The sequence below is a fragment of the Labeo rohita genome, chromosome 6 (genome assembly GCF_022985175.1).
Source record: "Labeo rohita strain BAU-BD-2019 chromosome 6, IGBB_LRoh.1.0, whole genome shotgun sequence".
NCBI classification, from domain to species: domain Eukaryota; kingdom Metazoa; phylum Chordata; class Actinopteri; order Cypriniformes; family Cyprinidae; genus Labeo; species Labeo rohita.
This window is the reverse complement of record NC_066874.1, coordinates 8,366,725-8,384,284: the sequence shown is the minus strand read 5'-3', so window position 1 is coordinate 8,384,284 and position 17,560 is coordinate 8,366,725. Positions and strand designations below refer to the sequence as shown.

General features: G+C 36.0%; 1 protein-coding gene across 2 annotated transcripts in view; it reads left to right on the top strand.

Moving 5' to 3' along the window:
• gulp1b (GULP PTB domain containing engulfment adaptor 1b) overlaps positions 1-17,560 on the top strand; it is a 68,411-nt gene that overhangs the window by 34,028 nt on the left and 16,823 nt on the right. For both annotated transcript variants that reach the window (XM_051111940.1, XM_051111939.1), the window contains exons 2-4: positions 3,814-3,897; positions 15,176-15,237; positions 15,723-15,794. In XM_051111940.1, the coding sequence (XP_050967897.1) occupies positions 3,814-3,897; positions 15,176-15,237; positions 15,723-15,794 (218 nt within the window). The remainder of the gene's footprint in view (positions 1-3,813; positions 3,898-15,175; positions 15,238-15,722; positions 15,795-17,560) is intronic.

Below are 17,560 nucleotides of genomic sequence, written 5' to 3'. Positions count from 1 at the left end.
GATAAAAGGAAGTGATGTGTTTCCCTGTTGTTCAGGGCTTCATAGAAGCCACTTGACTCCTGCTCCTGTCATTGAGCGATCAAGCCAAACGTGGCACAGCACCATCAGAAAGCTCTGGAAGCTTTACATCAAATCAACTGAAATGCTGAAAGCTTTCAGCAGAGATGACATTGAAACTGATGGTTGCATTGTTGTCTTTGCCGTGTTCAACCTTAATCCTATAAAGCCTTCGGTATCATATTTGAAATGCAAATTTCTAAGGCCTCTGCATTAGCAGCATAATCAAAACAAAAACCTGAAAAACCTGTTGTATGCACAAAAATGATTAACGAAAAACAGATATGCAAAGTATATGTAAGTGCTGTCAGACTGATTAATCACATCCAAAATAAGTTTGTATTTAACATAATATGTGTGTGTGTGTACTGTGTATATTTATATGTATATATTTAAGAAACATTTACTTAGATATTATACTATAGCTATTTATACAATCTATACCTATTTAAACAAATATGTTTTAAAAAAAGTTTTATTTTATGTCAGGCTTTAGAAGGCTGAAAGAAAAAGACAATATATTTTTCTTGACAATAAAGTGAGATTATATGCTAAGATTATACGGTACGTCAATTGCGTGGGGTCTCTAAAGTGTGTTTGTTCTAATGCAAAAGGATCGGCCCCAAGGAATTTTCTTTTTTGATATTGAATGTGTTCAGCGTTTTTGACATCCTCAGCCTCCAACGTTTCTTTGAGGCTTTGATCTTGCGTACTTCTGTGTCATCTCACTCATCGACTCCACATCAGCCAAACACTTCACAGCAAAAGTAGGAATTGATGTCACCTGTATGACTAAGGGTGGCTATTTTCTGAACCACAGAAATCCTGTTTGTACACTCTGAGCAAACTATGCCAGGATGTACTTTTTAGCAGGTATAAAATATTTTTAGTCAGCTTTGCGCAGGATTGTCATCCTGCACTCAACGTGTAGGTGACATATACTACACTAATTGGCAGGAGAGACTAGCTGTAGCAAAATCTCCCTGGGGTTAAATGTCTTGCTCAAGGGTGCAAAGGAAATTTGAGGTTTGTAATCTCAGTAACTCAGTACTTGCTGGATCATCCCACCTGGGATACAACCTCCACAGGGCATAGTTCTGCCACAGTCACCGAAGGCCACTAAGTTATGTGTAATTTTGGTAATTGTTTGGCTGTTTTTGTGTGTACTTAGCTTACTCATAGTGTAAAGCCGTGATGGCATTAAACTATTACCTCCATTAAGTTTCATTATGCATGCAAACGCAGGAGACCTAAACCACAAGCTCATGCAGACAAGTGTTGCATTCTGCTAGAAACAGTTAATGTTTGTTGGACTCTGACCTGTGAATTCGTATGTCGACTAAAAGTGGATCTATTGCAAACATCACAGATGCACCTCTTGACTAAATTCAAAGAACACAAAATAGTCACAATTTAGTATGGGGAACAATTCTCACTGTTAACTAGGGCTTGGTAAAAAATATTGATTTTTAATCAATTCTTATTTTTACAAAACAATGTGGATACTTAAATCCCAAGAATTGATTAGTCTAGCCTGTTTTCAATTAATGGAACTTGTAGGGTGCACCCCATCCAATAAATAGCAGTAAGCTTTGTGCTTTGTTACTGTCAACATGAAACAAAGTCTCAGATTTAATTTCTTACGATTTTATTGCAATATTCAGACAATAAATGACATTTTGGCACAGTTTAATCGCCTTAGGTTAAGAGAAGCGGTAATTATCACGATAAATGTCCAGTTTTCATTTCTTTCAAGTTTAAAGGCAAATTTTGCTCCAGTGTAGTGGTTGTAAACACCAGGTGGTTTTAAACTATTCTTTATGGTCAAAACATGACAAACACCTCACGTTTTTGAATTCTTTACACTCTTCCAGTAATTTTTCCTTAAAATAAATAAAAATAAGAAAAAAAGATTTTTAGTTTTACATGTTCTAATGAGTAATATTGTTTCAAATCAAAAAACAGGTTTATGTTGCCTCATTATATCAATAATAATATAAAACATTTTTGTCTCTTAAAAATACACATTTGATAGTAGCTTGAGTTAGGATGCAGATGAAGATTTATGTTCATTATAAAAATTAGTAATATCGGTTAAAAAATTTAGCAACCTAATTTTATATATTGAAATTTAATAAATATATATATATATATATATATATATATATATATATATTCCATTACTCCTCCTTCAATATATTTAATACACGTCTGCATTAAAAATATAATAACATTTGACACGAATACCCATATTTCTGACACAATACCATGGTCCAGTTAGTGCAACTACAGTAAGTCAATGGTAAATGATGGCGATTTATAGATTAAAAAGACTGACTGTCTCATTGCGCACAGTGCTGCTCCTGTTTGTCAGCGCTGTATCATCTGGTTATAAACCGAGTTTTTTTTTTCGTCAATTCACACTGGATCTAAGAGCACTGTTTAGTAGTTGCGTCACCGAGACTCGTCAGAGATTGAACGCATCTAGTAAACTCGCTGCCGATTGAACTTTGATCCGAGCGGATAAACGGTCCGTGTGGCGCGCTTGAAATGACTAGGGCTCTTTCATTCTAACTTTGCTGCGTAAACATTATATCGTACATTTATCGAATCCTTGTTATCATTTATCGAGGAAATTTGTATCGCGCGATAATTACCGTTATCGATTCATCGCCCAGCCCTATCCGAAGGTATGTTAAAAGAAAGAGTACAACTTACCGAAATTCATATACAGTCTCATGTAATTGCTCAGTGTTTAATATGACAGCTTGTAAACAATGCCTCTTAACGTCACATTTACCTCAGAAAAAACATATTCGGTGACCATAAAGTCATTAGTCAGGTAGATAAATAAACTCTAGAGAGGAGCATTTTGCTAAATATGTACACCATATAAAAAAAAAACATACTAAAAAGTAACTACTTACAGTAATAATAAAGAGTTCTGTAATCTGAAGTGTTACCTTTGTGATGTTTATTGTAAGTATAGCTGTTATATGCCTATTTTTTTACCTTTGTTATTGACAAAATCAAAAAGCATTTTTAAAGTGCTCTTATTATGCCATTTTAAAGGTTGCTAATATTGTTTTATGAGTCTCCTAAAACAGGTTTACATGTATGCAAGGTCAAAAAACACTTTAGTTTTAATTTTACCTCACTTCTAAATGATGCGCAAACAACTTGTGCGAAGCAGTTTGAAGAATCAGTCTCTCTAAACCCCTCCTTTCCCTGAGCCCTCACTGCTATGATTGGTCAGATGATGCAGTCCTTTATGATTGGTCTACCGCGATCGCTAGAAAATACAATCTTTGTAGATTCATCTTTTGGAAGTGAATGTAAAACAAATTTACTCTCACAGCGCAGGATACAGCATCTTCTCGACATGACGTAAACCACATGGAACTTTTACTGTGTTTGTGGGCGGGCAAGTTGTTTGTGACGTAGAATGTGGGCGGACATTATGCAAATGTGATACTTTGTGACATATAGTCGTAACAGAATAAGATTCAAATTCCTGATGACTCGTTTAGGTTTGTGAGCCGACTCTTTTTTTTTTTGATAGACAATAACTTTATTTATCGTGCACTGCCGGCTTCACAACTTTGCAGATAGTTTATGTTCACATACAGCTACATGAGACACAGCATGAAAGGTCATATTTGAAAAGGCATAATAGGAGCACTTTAAGAATATTTAATTTATGTGATTAACACCACTTCAGCACAATCATTCTGTTTCTCTGTGCTTTTTCTTCAGGTGGTTTCTCATTGGAGTCCGTCCTCACATTACAAGCACTTCTCAAACTCTGCAGAATGAACAGGGCATTTAACAGGAGAAAGGGTAAGGGAATAGAGTTGATGTTCCTGCAGTGTCAGCTGCCAATATGCCAACAAGCGTGACTGACTGATGAAGACGAATGCTCATTTATGCTGCTGGCTGTACTACAGGCTGTTTATTTATAAACTTGTTCTGAGTGACACAATTCAGTTACATTAAATTTACCTGAAACCTGAAAGTCATTGAAGAACATGTCGGCTAAATGTTTTTGCATTTGATAGCTAATTAACGTTTTTAGCTGCACCATAAGGGATGCAGATCCTAGAGGTTTCAGCTCCTTGTAAAAGCAACTACTTCACCTAGAAGAAACTCTGACTATTTAGTTTCAGACCATTTTCTTTGGGAAGTAATGACTTCCATGCCTGCATTAAAGCTAGCTAAAATGGGACACACACTCAAGTTTCACCCCCACACACTTCAGGTTTTCAAAGCTTCATTTCTGGCACCCATTTCTGCTTGTCATTCCCAATTCCAAACCCTCCCTACACACACACTTTGCCTAATCTAAACACCACGGACGGACCTGGATTCATAGGTGACACAGGTGAGCATACTTCCCACAGAAAGTGTGCCTTCTAGGCTAATGTTTTATTAATGGTGGTGACAGAAGAGCCTCCGGACTTGCTAGTGTGGTCACAGCCCACGTTTGGTGAGTTTATCTCCAGCCACAGACATTGCAGTAGTAGGTTGCTTTGAATATTTCATAGCTCTCAATTGGGATTCGCTCGTTGCCTGAAATGATCGTTAAGTCTAAACAGACACTCTTGCACACGATTCTCTTTTTCAGAAGATGATAATGCTGCTTAACGAACTAGAAATTATGTGAGACCTCACATTCATTGACCTTTACAGTCACTAAGGGAAACTTTACTGTGTGTAAACAGTTCTGCTGAATGATTAACTTTTTTTTTCTGATTAACTTTTCTGAGTTAATCAGAAAAGGTTCAATAGGAATATTATAAAGGAATATTTTAAGCATAAATAGAAATACTATATAAGTTTAAAACATTGATGTTTCCAAATTACATAAATAATCTGAAACTATTAAAGAATTTATTCTTTGTTTACGTCGAAAAGCTAACTTAAAAACAAAATATGAAATTGCTATTCTAAAAACCATTGTAAAAATGAACCTTGAATGTATTTCAGTGCATTCTTAGGTTATGTAATTCAAAGTTTGGTGACATTATAACATGAAATATTCTAACAGTAATTGATTTTAACCAAATCAGAATCAGTTTCAGTTTGAACGAGAATTGAGTTCCCTGTTTTCCATGTTACTTAAAGTAACAAAATTTACAAAAATTTCAGTAGTTTGGTGTATTTGAACCCTTTCCAACAATGACTGTATGATTTTGAGATCCATTTTTTCACACTGGGGACAACTGAGGGGGACTCATTTGCAACTATTACAAAAGGTTCAAATGGTCACTGATGCTTCAGAAGGAAAAGTGATGCATTAAGCGCAAGGGGTGTAAAGTTTTGCCTAAATATCTTTTTCTTTTATTTTTTGACTTAGTACTGCCCTTCAGAAGATATTTACATGTTTAAATAAGACAAAATAAGTTACATTTACCCTGATCTTCAAATTCAAAAAGTATTCACCCCCCACCTGCACTGGGTTTCTTTCTGAAGCATCAGTGAACGTTTGAACCTTCTGTAATAGTCCCTCAGTTGTCCTCAGTGTGAAAAGGTGAATCTCAAAATCATACCGTCATTGTTGGAAATTGTTCAAATACATAAAAAAGCTGAAAAATGGAATCTGTGGGACCTGAAAGATTATTCTGAAGAACAGCAGGCAATAACTGTTCAGGACGAAAAAGATACTTATAAACAACTATTACTAAACAAAAAAACACAGCTGTGGATCATTTAGGTAACAACACAGTATTAGGAATTAAGCGTATATAAACTTCTGAACAGGGTCATTTTTATAAATTCAACTATTATTTTCTCTTGTGGATTATATGTAAACGTCTTTTATGTGACATATCTCATTCAGGTCAGTAGTAAATAAAAAATAACATGCATTTTGTATGATCCCTCTTACTTTGGTAAAAATAATTTAACATTTTCCAAGGTGTATGTAAACTTTTGACCTCAACTGTACAGTACTGTACATGGATTTTTATATTGTTACAACTTAAACATATCTGGGATTTTTGAAGTCCTTGCAGAAAGTTCTTAGCTGGTTTAAACTGCTTTAAATGTCCCTGACTAACCAAAACTTCTCTAAAACTCTCAAGTCAAACCTGACTGACCAGTAGAAACTAGCTTTTGGAACAGGCTGTTTTTACCACAAAGGATGACCTTTATTTAGGCGAAAAAGCAGAGATTTGCTATTCTTTAGAAAAAGGTCAAACTTTAAATAATGTTCACAGGATAAATAAGTCTGGCAGGGTAATAACTTTGTCAACAGGTTGTATTTTAACACCTAATTTAATGCGTGTTAAGTGACCTCATCCGTGCTCTTGCATTTCACCAGTTGTTTTGAATGCTTACCCTTTATGATTATTTGTGTTTAGACTGACAGCTAATCGGTGGGAGCATAACAAAATGACCTTTAGACCTGAGCTGTGGACAAAGATGTCCTGCAGTGCAGTAACCTTTTCATAACTCAGCAAGGTACAGGGAAAAGCAAAGGGTAAAGCTAAAAATGGACCTGTCTGCTTTACACCACATTTATTATTTTTGAGTTCAAAAACCAATGAGCTACATGAACCTGTTAATTGCACTGTTGTAGTTTCACTTTTTTTGTAGTATTTAAAATTATTGCAATGACCTAGTAGATTGCTGTTATTAATTTTGGAGGTTGCATGCCTCAGCAGTTTTCTCTAAAGTACAGACTCTGAAGTATTCTCTTTATAGTTTTGTAGTACAAAGTTGAGTTGTAGTCTTTTGGCTGTACAGTGTTGCGGTTTCATAAGAATGTGTGTTAGGGTGAGCATACGTGCCATTTTCAGGGGACAGGATTTATATGTTGACTAAAATAACCAGGTTTGGCTGCTTGTGCTGTGCAGATTGATCGTTGTATGACATCTAAGTACCGTGAGAGCTATAGAGAGCAGAGCAGATGGCTCCTTATGCTTTCGAATCGCTCTTGCAGTACTTTGATGTCATACAAAGATTGGTCTGTGCAGCGCCGCTTCAAGTCAAACACACCGGATATGTACGTGTATTTGCATCACTTTGACCTTTCTCTGTAGATCCCACTTTCTCTCTCAGTTGGTCTATTATGTACGATGCCTGCATGTTATTAGTCAAATTACTTTTAGATCACTTCAACAAGTGTGAAAACAGAAAAAAAAAGCCAATATAGAAATCCTGGCCAGAACATGTCCTAATGTATGTGAGGTTCATGAGGCTATTGAGATTATCATAGTCTACTTGATATGTAAATAATGTTGCATTAGCCTTTCAAGGGGCCATCGGATGCAAAATTCACTTTTACATGTTGTTTGAACTGAAAGTTCTAATCTAGAACTAGAGTAATGCTTACTTGGTTTATTTAAGGCAATCGTTTTGCATGGTTTTAGCAAATTAGAATTTTGTTCAATTAAATACAACTAAGAAATTCCAAGTTGCAGGAAATGTCACATTTGTTAGCTCAACTTAAATAAATGAGTTGTTAGAAATACACACATAGTATATAACAATTTAGTTGTTGAAAATAGTGATTCTAAGTTACCATAACTTGCGTGTAAGTTTTACAACACTAAATAAACCTTTGTTAGTACAAAATACTGTTCTTATTTCATTTGGTTTTTTCAAGGCAATTGGTTTGCATGCTTTTTTAAGTAAGGTTTACTAATTAGAATTTACAGTGTGGGTAAAGTCCATTTGTCAGAGCATTCTGACTCTATGGGGTTTTTGGTTGTATCTTTTGGTATAGAGGGCCCTAAGGGCCCCTGTTGGCACATAATTGTGGGGATCCAAGAACCTTTTTTCTTTTCTTTTTCTAAATCCTGGAATTGAATGAGCTTAATGAGCTTTGGATCTATTAATGGTTCTTACGTGCTATGTGTAGCAACTAACCAACAATATGCGGCATGACCAGTGTAGTCTGATTGCCAAATAAATTATTCTTTTGATCTGTTATTTTTGAGGGAAACTAAGGGATAGTTCACCCAAAAAAAAATTCTGTCACTAATTACTCACCCTCATGTTGTTCCAAACCCATAAGTCCTTTGTTCATCTTCAGAACACAAATGGATGAAATCTGAGAGCTTTCTGTCCAATCATGCACAGACAGCAACGCAACTACCATGTTCAAGACCCAGAAAGATAGTAAATAAAATAGTCCATGTGACATCAATGGTTCAACCTTAACACACGTCGAATATTGACACAGAAGTTTTTTTTGTTGTTGTTGTTTTCTTTTCACATAAAAAGTCTTCTCATAGCTTCATAAAATTACGGCTGAACCACTGATGTCACATGAACTGTTTTAACGATGTCCTTACTACCTTTTTCGGCCTTGTACCTGTCAGTTCCGTTGCTTTCTGTGGAGGGTCAAGCTCTTGGATTTCATCAAAAATATCTTAGGGTCAGTATTACCATAGAGTGCCTTTCAAGCCTCGCAATACTCAAAAATGGTCTTAATTTCCCATTCGCTTTATGTGATGTCATAAATAGTACACTCAAGTACTATAGAAACATATTAGCTGAGCTCCCACACTTTTTTTTTTTTTTAGATAATTATGGACCATTATTTAAAGCATAAACCCTAAGATATATCCACCCTGTCATGGACATATATATTACTGTTAAATGCATTTTCATTGTAATATTAAGATGCAAATGATATTTTTTGAAAGGTATGATGTCCCTTTCCTAAACAGGGTTATTTGTTTGCTTTCAAATTGTAAATACATAAAAGATTTTATGTGTTTTTAAAGAAACTCCAATTCGCACATGTATTTTTTCTTATTTGAAGAAAAACTGATATTTGGATGCAGTTTTTTATTTGCATGTTATTGCCCCCACACCTAGCTATCGAACACACTGGATTGTAGATATGATTAAATTATATAATTTAAAATATTATTTTAAAATATCAAGATGACAGGGTGGACCAGCACACGACGGGGTGGACACACAAACCATGACAAAATATGACAATGAAACATTTATTCAACTTCAGAAAAATATTTAATAATAATAATAATAATAATTTTAGTTTTAGCAATATTAACTACAAATAAAAATGCTATGAGTGGCCGACACGACAGGGTGGACATTTTGGAATAACGACAGGGTGGACATTTTTAGCTTCAATTAAAAAAACTGTAACTAGCTAAATAGTCAGTCTGGTTGTTGAAGAGAATTTGGTATATTTAAACTTACATAGTTTGAAAATACTGTATTCTAATCATTTCTGGCATATTTTATGGCGACAGGGTGGACATGTTAAGCTTAGGAAAAGCAAGTAAGCAAACTCATATGAAGAAAATTTGTCAGTTTAAAAGTCACCAACTTACTCACCTCAGCTGTTGAAATTCCCACCACTGAAAAGAAAAGAAAATCTGTTGTCCTGATGTCACTAAAATGGCAGATTCCCCAATATGACAGGGAGGACAACCATTAAAGGGACATGGACAAACTCTTCTTTTTTATTAAATAAAAATATTGTTTTAACATTAAACTAATATATCTTAGACTAACATAACACACCTTTTCATAATCATTTTTATGTTATCATGTTATCATTTATGTACAGGACACCAAAAGGCACCTAACAGTGATATTGACCACTTAATTTTATTTCTGAAGATGAACAAAGGTCTTACAAGTTTGGAATGGCATGAGGGTGAGTAATTAACAAGAGAATTTTCATTTTTGGGTGAACTAACTGTATATAGAACCAAATAAGAGTTGGAACTGTAGAGAACAATTAAAATCAGAACCAGAATTGTGTTATTCCTTACAGTTCCCATCCATTATCATGGGAAAATTGTCAGCTCTGCTAGTAAGTTTTGCATAGGCAAGCACTGCCATTTTCTTGAGAAACTGTTAAAATGTAGGTTTGTCTAAAGACATTTGCGCCACCCAAACTATAAGTTAAGCTTTTCCAGTGTCCTCATGACATTTCTGCAGCAGGGAATATCTAAGCACTTGTGCCCTCTGTGTCGAGCATTAATTGGTGTGCAGTATGAGAGTTCAGCTGATTAAAGTATGTGTGTGTACACCTGCGTGGTGATGAATGCTGAAGAGCCTGTGTTATAAAGGTGTCAAATAAACTGTGAGAGAGCTGTCTCCTCTTTGGCACAGGATTGGACGGCTTGTCAGCTTCATTATATTATTGGGTTTTTGTCGGCATCGCAGTTCTTATACTCTAAGGGCCATCTCTCTTACTTGCTGTCTCTCTTGGTCTCTTTCTCCGTCCCTTAATCTTTCATTCTGCCTCCCTCGCTTTCTCTCCCACTGTTTTTTCAGTTTCTCTTCATTTTTTTTAAAGCCGTGACCTGCTGAGTCAGGTCTACATCACGGCAGCGTGCATTGACCATAGAGGTCTTCTTTTGCCAATTCATCAACCTGCAATTTCACCTACAGCTCAAGGGAGGAAAAAAGAACAATGAGGAGCTCTTCATCAACACCTACACAGGCAATAGGAAATAAAGCACAGCATGTCAGTCAGCCGCTAAAAAAAAAAGCTGCTCTCTGATCAGGGTCGTCCCGCCCTGAAAGTAGAGTAGGCATTTGCAGAGGTCCCCGAAGTGCCAGGAGGACCCTTTCAGGAATCTGTAAGCAGCTTATAACTTGTGAGGACATGTGACAGCAAAAATTGACAAAACTATACTAAGCTCACATTATTTCATTTTCTGGTCCAGTCTTGCTTCCACGAGACCCAGCACACCATGCAAATTCAATTCAAGATGTTGTTTAACCACTCTAACCAAGAACTTTTAGACATTTTGATGACATCGGCCTCCAAATATGATGATTCCGTTTAATTAAACGGCACACAGTTTGAGGTGCTGTTGTATAATGAGGAAAAAAATTTGATGTGCTTTCACTTTCTGGATTTCATTTTGGACAAAGTGTATATTTTAGTTATAATTACTGTGCTCCCATTCTATTATGCTCCCACTTTTTGATGTGCAAGCATGCACCAGCACTCCTTCACTGAAGTTTGTGAAGGTTTAAAGAGAATTGCTTTCTGTCAGGATGAGCCTTTATGCAACACTTACAGACAAGAATATAAAAATTAAACCATAAAAGTTATGTGCTGAGGTAATCGAGTCTGAAAAGCATTAAACAGCAAATGCTTCTGATAAGAGGGCAGACCGCTTTAAACTGTAGGCTTATGAGTTATAGTAGTTTGAAGCGCCTAATATAAGGCATCTCTTATTTTTAGGACAACTTGGATTATGCACTTCTGTATGGAAGCCTGAAAAAAAGTTATTGTGACTTTATAGCTCACAATTATTGTTTTTTTTTTTGCGATACAAGCTCACAATTCTGAAATTTTTCCTCAGAACAGAAGAGTGTAAACTTGAAACTGCAAGTTATAAAGTCAGAATTGTATGATATAAACTCACGATGTGGAAAAATAAAGTCAGAATTGGGTGATATAAACTCAAAGTCCAATTTAGAGGGGAAAAAAAGACTGTTTTCACAATTGCGAGTGTATAGCTCACAAGAGATATAAACTCCCAATTGCGTGCAATTGCAAAATAAAAATGCAACTCTGATTACAAAAAAAGAGTAAAAATTGTGAGTTTTTATTTTGCAAGTCTGAATTTATTTCTGAAATTGCAAGGGTTTTTTTTTTTTCAGAATTGTGAATTTGTCCCGCAAGTTTATATCATGCAATTCTAAGAAAAAAGTCTGATTTGCGAGTTTATATCTCTCAATTCAGACTTTATAACTCGTAATTGCAAGTTTATATCTTTATATCACAATTCTGACTTTTTTCCCAGAATTGCGAGTTTGTCTCACAGTTCTGACTTTATAACTCGCAATTGTGAGTTTATATCACATAGTTCTGAGGAAAAAGTTAAATTTGTTAGTTTATAGCTCGCACTTCTGAGAAAAAAAATCTGAATTATGAGATGTAAACTCACAATTACAAGAAAATAGTCAGAATTGTGAGATAAAAAGTTGCAGTTACCTTTTTTATTTTTTTATTCAGTGGCAAAAATAGACTTCCATACTTTTGAGATCACTCTGTGTAGAGCTGTAATCGGGCCATAAAAGTTAGGCCCGATAGGGCCCGAGCCCGACAGAATTCAGGCCGAGCCCGACAAGTATATTTTGATTGACAGCTTTTTAAAAGATAGTTTCAGCACACAGCTCTTTTGCCTTTTGTCAAGAATGAGTCATTTATACATGTTTTAACATAATTTATTAATGACTAACATAGGCTATACACCACTTGGAAGTTGGAACAAAGAAACATAAGTCCTCTGTAACATCGTAACATCTTGGCACTCTAAATAGGCGTACACTTAGCCTATAAATAGACTCTTTCTTAACAAATTAAATTAAGATAAGTTCTAAATTAAGATGGGTTTTTGGCGATAGCGAAATTAAGATAGTTTCAGCGCGGTCCTGAGCTCACTGAACACCCTTTCACTGCTGCTGCGACTGGCCGGGATGCATAGTACTGATCTGGCTAATAGTACTGATCTGGCATAGTACTGATCTGGCCAAAACGTAATCACCAGAAGCAAGCCTCCGTTTCACCTCCTCAGCATCCATTTTTGCATCTTTCTCACGCTAATCGAAACGCATCACATGACCGCTAATTTACCGGGCAAGCCAGAGCGGAAGCCCGAGCCCGTGTAAAATGATATAAATAAAGCCTGAGCCCGACCGAACCTGTCGGGTCCCGTCGGGTTTCATCGGGTTCGGGCAAAGATCTTCAGCTCTAACTCTGTGTCCTTCATTTTATATATATATTATATATATTTTGTTTTTAGATTCGTCCACAACATTTAAGCGGACATAACACACACACTCCTGCCAATCTCATGTTAATCTTGAGTTCAGTATTGCATCCCTCATATCTCAGAAGAGTCTTTAGTTTTATGAGATTTATATAAGACAGATGCAACTGTACCGCTTTTCTCCAAAAACAGTCAAGCTCTTGGAGGTGTACCATGGATAGAGCTAAAGAGTCACAAGCACACAAAATTTTTGTGTATAGCGATCATCTGCAAGCTGTGACACTGATATAAATAAAACAGGAACAAACAGCATAAGTTCTCTGATACTCCGAGTTTAAAGAAGACAGAAAAAGAGTTCAGGAGACAACAAAGTTCCACATGTGCAGTGATTAAACCAGCACTGCATTCATTTGGTACACATGCATGCTGAACTGAAATGTTTTCCAAAGTCCAATAGTCAGAGCGATCCGATTCTAAACTTGGGGTCACCGGTTATATCTTTCGCTATAGAGGTCTCTCAAAACGTGTACTGTTATAGCCCCATTACCTATTGATTACTGACCAATGTTTTGAAAGAGGTACAAGAAAATTTCATTTAGTATTATGATGTAATAATTTGTAAAATGTAACGATTTACTACACTAGTTATTCTAACCTTTTCAATGAAACCCCTAGTGTGCCCTTGTAGCCACCACGGGTCCCTGAACTCTCTGACAACTTTAAAAACCCTTGGTCTAATTAAACAAGATGCGCTTGGTCCTCAACATTTAACACACCAACCACAATAACAGTGACAACCACAAGAACACATTTAATTAAAAGTTGAGGTCTGATTAATCACTGCATGAAAAATAATTGAAAGTGACAACAAATGCAACAACAGCGGCATAAATAAAATCAAGTGTAATCAGTTTAATTTATTCACGCCATGCATTGCTGTGATCTCAAGTACTGCATCACAGTGTTATCATTCTCACACTACACACCTTGCTTAGAAAGAAAATGCTTAGAAAGATAAACAGAAAAGCTTTCTTTGTGTTTGAGCCTTTGGTGTGTGTGTTAAAGTTTAAAGCACTGAAATCAGGGGAGGAAAAGACAGCAGACCTGTGTTGTTGTTGAGAGTTTTTAAGGGGTCTCTGAGGTAGAGGTGCAATGTCGGCTGCACAGGAGAATCAATAATCATCTTTTAAGGTTCCAGACATTTTGATTCCTGTGTAACTACAGTACATTTATGCTGCCTTTTTGGTGTATAAAAGTTCAGGACAACCACAAAAAAATGTAACAAATGAAACATTGAATGACTAAGGGACATATTTGCACAGCAATGCAGCACAGAAAACATACGCTGACACTGACTTTTTAATTACATGGAGTAGCATAAATGTAAATGCATGTAAATGATAAATTATTAACAGATAAATAATGTAAATAAGTATTATTAAATATTATTAACTATAAATGCAAAGCCTGCATTACATTGTGACAAAGATTAGTTGACTTTATAAAATTTCCTGATAATTTTCATAAGATGTTCATGTCTTTCTTTCTAGTGGACTTCACTGGTGCTCAGCTGGTTGAAGGTCCAAACTGCAATGCAGTTTCAATGCAGCTTCAAAGGCCTCTACACGTTCCCAGCATTGGAATAAGAGTGTTATCTAGCAAAACAATTGCTCATTTTCTAAAAAAAAAATATATAAATGCATATACTTTTTTAACCACAAATGCACATCTTGCATTAGCTCTAGCATCTTCACGCATTACATAATTACGTTGGAAAAGTCATGTGCAGGAAGTTCTTCGTCTGTGTACTTCAGTTCTTCTCCTCCAACTTCAAAATCATCCAGCATCGTTATTTTACCATTTTTTAGGAAAAGGGCGTTTGACACTGGTTCGGTTCTTCCGCCTATGTGACGCATGCATGATTACGTAATGCTTGAGTTTGAGCTAGTGCGAAACGAGCATTTCTGGTTAAAAAGTTTTTATTTTATTTTATTTTATTTTATTTTTAAAAATGTTGATCATTTCGCTAGAGAAAGACCCTTATTCCTCATCTGAGATCTTGTAGAGCCCTTTGAAGCAGCACTAAAACTGCAATTTGGACCTTCAACCCCCTTGGCCACCATTGAAGTGCACTATATGGAGAAAAATCCTGGAATGTTTTCCTCAAAAACCTTAATTTCTTTTCGACTGAAGAAAGAAAGACATGAACATCTTGGATGACATGTGGGTGAAAAAATTGAGAATTTTTATTCTGGAAGTGAACTAATCCTGTAAGTCAGTAACTGTAATTTTAATGTAGAAAATAAAAGTTTTTATTGATTGATTGATGGAAAATATCAGTATGCCATTACACCTAAATTCCTTTTCTTTTTCTCTCTTTTTTGATCCAGATAAACCCAGCATGCACACACCTGAAGCCTTGGTGAGAAGTCATGTTGTGTATAACGCAAAGGTACAGTTTGAGATGTATTTCTTATTTGTTCCTGTGGTTTTCTCTGCTTCTACTATATTTACTACGCAATGGGGGGACATTCACACACGCTCAGGCACCCTGTGGGCCAACCTATACAGCAAATGCACACTGTGTGCACCATGTCTTTGACTTTGGGATGTGAGATGTGTGTGCGTAAGTGTGTGAGAGATAGCCTGCTTCACTGAAGCTGTTGCTATGATGGATGTAGTGATGTTTAAAGTTGTACTAAATGCACTTGAGAGTGTGTGTAAGTGTGTGTGTATGGAGGGAGTGTTATGAGAGCGTACAAAACTCCATTTCTCTGACCTTCATCATAGTTTTTATCACCAGCAGCCAGTACAAAATGATACACACACATATGCTTATCAGCCCAAGCACCATTACGTACAAAATACATTATATTGATATATTTACTAATGTTTTATTAAAGGTTTATGGTTTGTGTCCACTATGTATTCATGTAGTTCTTGGGAATCACAGAAGTGGAGCAGCCCAAAGGGACAGACATGGTTCGTGTGGCCGTCAGGAAGCTGAAGGTAGTGTCCACAGCACATTACTATTCTGAACATTTATGGGCTATAAAACATGCTCATGGTTCTTCTCGCCTGTTTATGGGGCAGAAATGGCTGTGATAATTAAATGTAAATATACAAACATTTTAAAAGGCCAAGTTTACCTCAAAAGTTCATATAACAGGCTCAAGTTTTATGCATTTCAGTTTTATGTGAGTGCCCTTTAACACAAGGCAAAAGCTGGTATAGGTACACAGCTGTTTAGTGTATTAATCATGCAGTTGAGTACAAGTGTGCAACATTCTACATTTAGTTTTTCCGGTTAATTAAAGGGAAAGTTACCCGAATATGAAAATTACTCTATGATTTACTAACCCCCAAGCCATCCTAGCTGTATATGACGTTCTTATTTTAGGTGAATACAATCAGAGTTATATGAAAAAATGTCTTTGCTCTTCCAAGCTTTACAATGGCAGTGAATGGCTGTTGAGATTTTGAAGTCCAATACAGTGCATCCATCCATCATAAAAAGTGATCCACACAACTCTGGGGGGGTTAAAGAAGTTTACTTCCAGAACAAAAATTGACAGATAATGTACTCACCCCCTTGTCATCCAAGATGTTCATGTCTTTTTTTCTTCAGCCATAAAGAAATTATGTTTTTTGAGTTTTCAGGATTTTTTTCCATATAATGGACTGATATGGTGCGCATGATTTTGAACTTCCAAAATGCAGTTTAAATGTGGCTTGAAACAATCCCAAATGCGGTTGTAAACGATCCCAGCCGAGGAAGAAGGGTCTTATCTAGTGAAAAGATTGGGTATGTTTCCCTCAAAAAACATAATTTCTTTACGACTGAAGAAAGAAAGACATGAACATCTTGGATGACAAGGGGTGAGTACATTATCTGTCAATTTTTGTTCTGGAAGTGGACTTCTCCTTTAATAAAGGCCTTCTGAAGCAAATCGATGCATTTGTGTAAGAAAAATATCCATATTTAAAACTTTATAACCTGTAATATCTAGCTTCTGCTAACTGTCATACATGCATAGGAACACAACAGAGATGAACGCGGAAACGCGGTGGAGAGCAAAAGAAAACACCGGTCACAAATTAGAGGTACAAAACGAGGATTTGTAAATAAAAACGTTGGGGGATTTTGATATAAGCCAAGAGGAGACTTGTTTTCCTTTGCTGTAAACAAAACTCGGTTCTCACAAGACTAGCATATTCTCACTGTAGCTTACAATATGCCTACATCATGCACTGGAACGCCACTCTCTTGCGAACGTGTGTAACAGTTAGCAGAAGCTGGAGATTACGGTTTATAAAGTTTTAAATATGGATATATTTTCCACGCAAATGCATTGATTTGCTTTAGAAGGCCTTTGTTAACACCCCGGAGCCATGTGGAGCACTTTGTATGATGGATGTACCTTATTGGACTTCAAAATCTCAACAGCCATTCACTGCCATTATAAAGCCTGGAAGAGCCAGAAGATATTTTAATGTATTTCTGATTGTATTTGACTGAAAGAAGAACTTTAGGATGGCTTGAGGGTGAGTAAATCATGGGGAAATTTTAATTTTTGGGTGAACTATCCATTATTTTTAAAGTGCAATTTTTGTAATTTCCAGTGGGAACACACTAATCACATTATTTATGCTACAAATGTGACTCTGGACCACAACACCAGTCATAAGTAGCACTAGTGTATTTGTAGCAATAGCCAAAAATACACTGTATGAGTCAGAATTATAAATCTTTCTTTTATGCCAAAAATTATTAG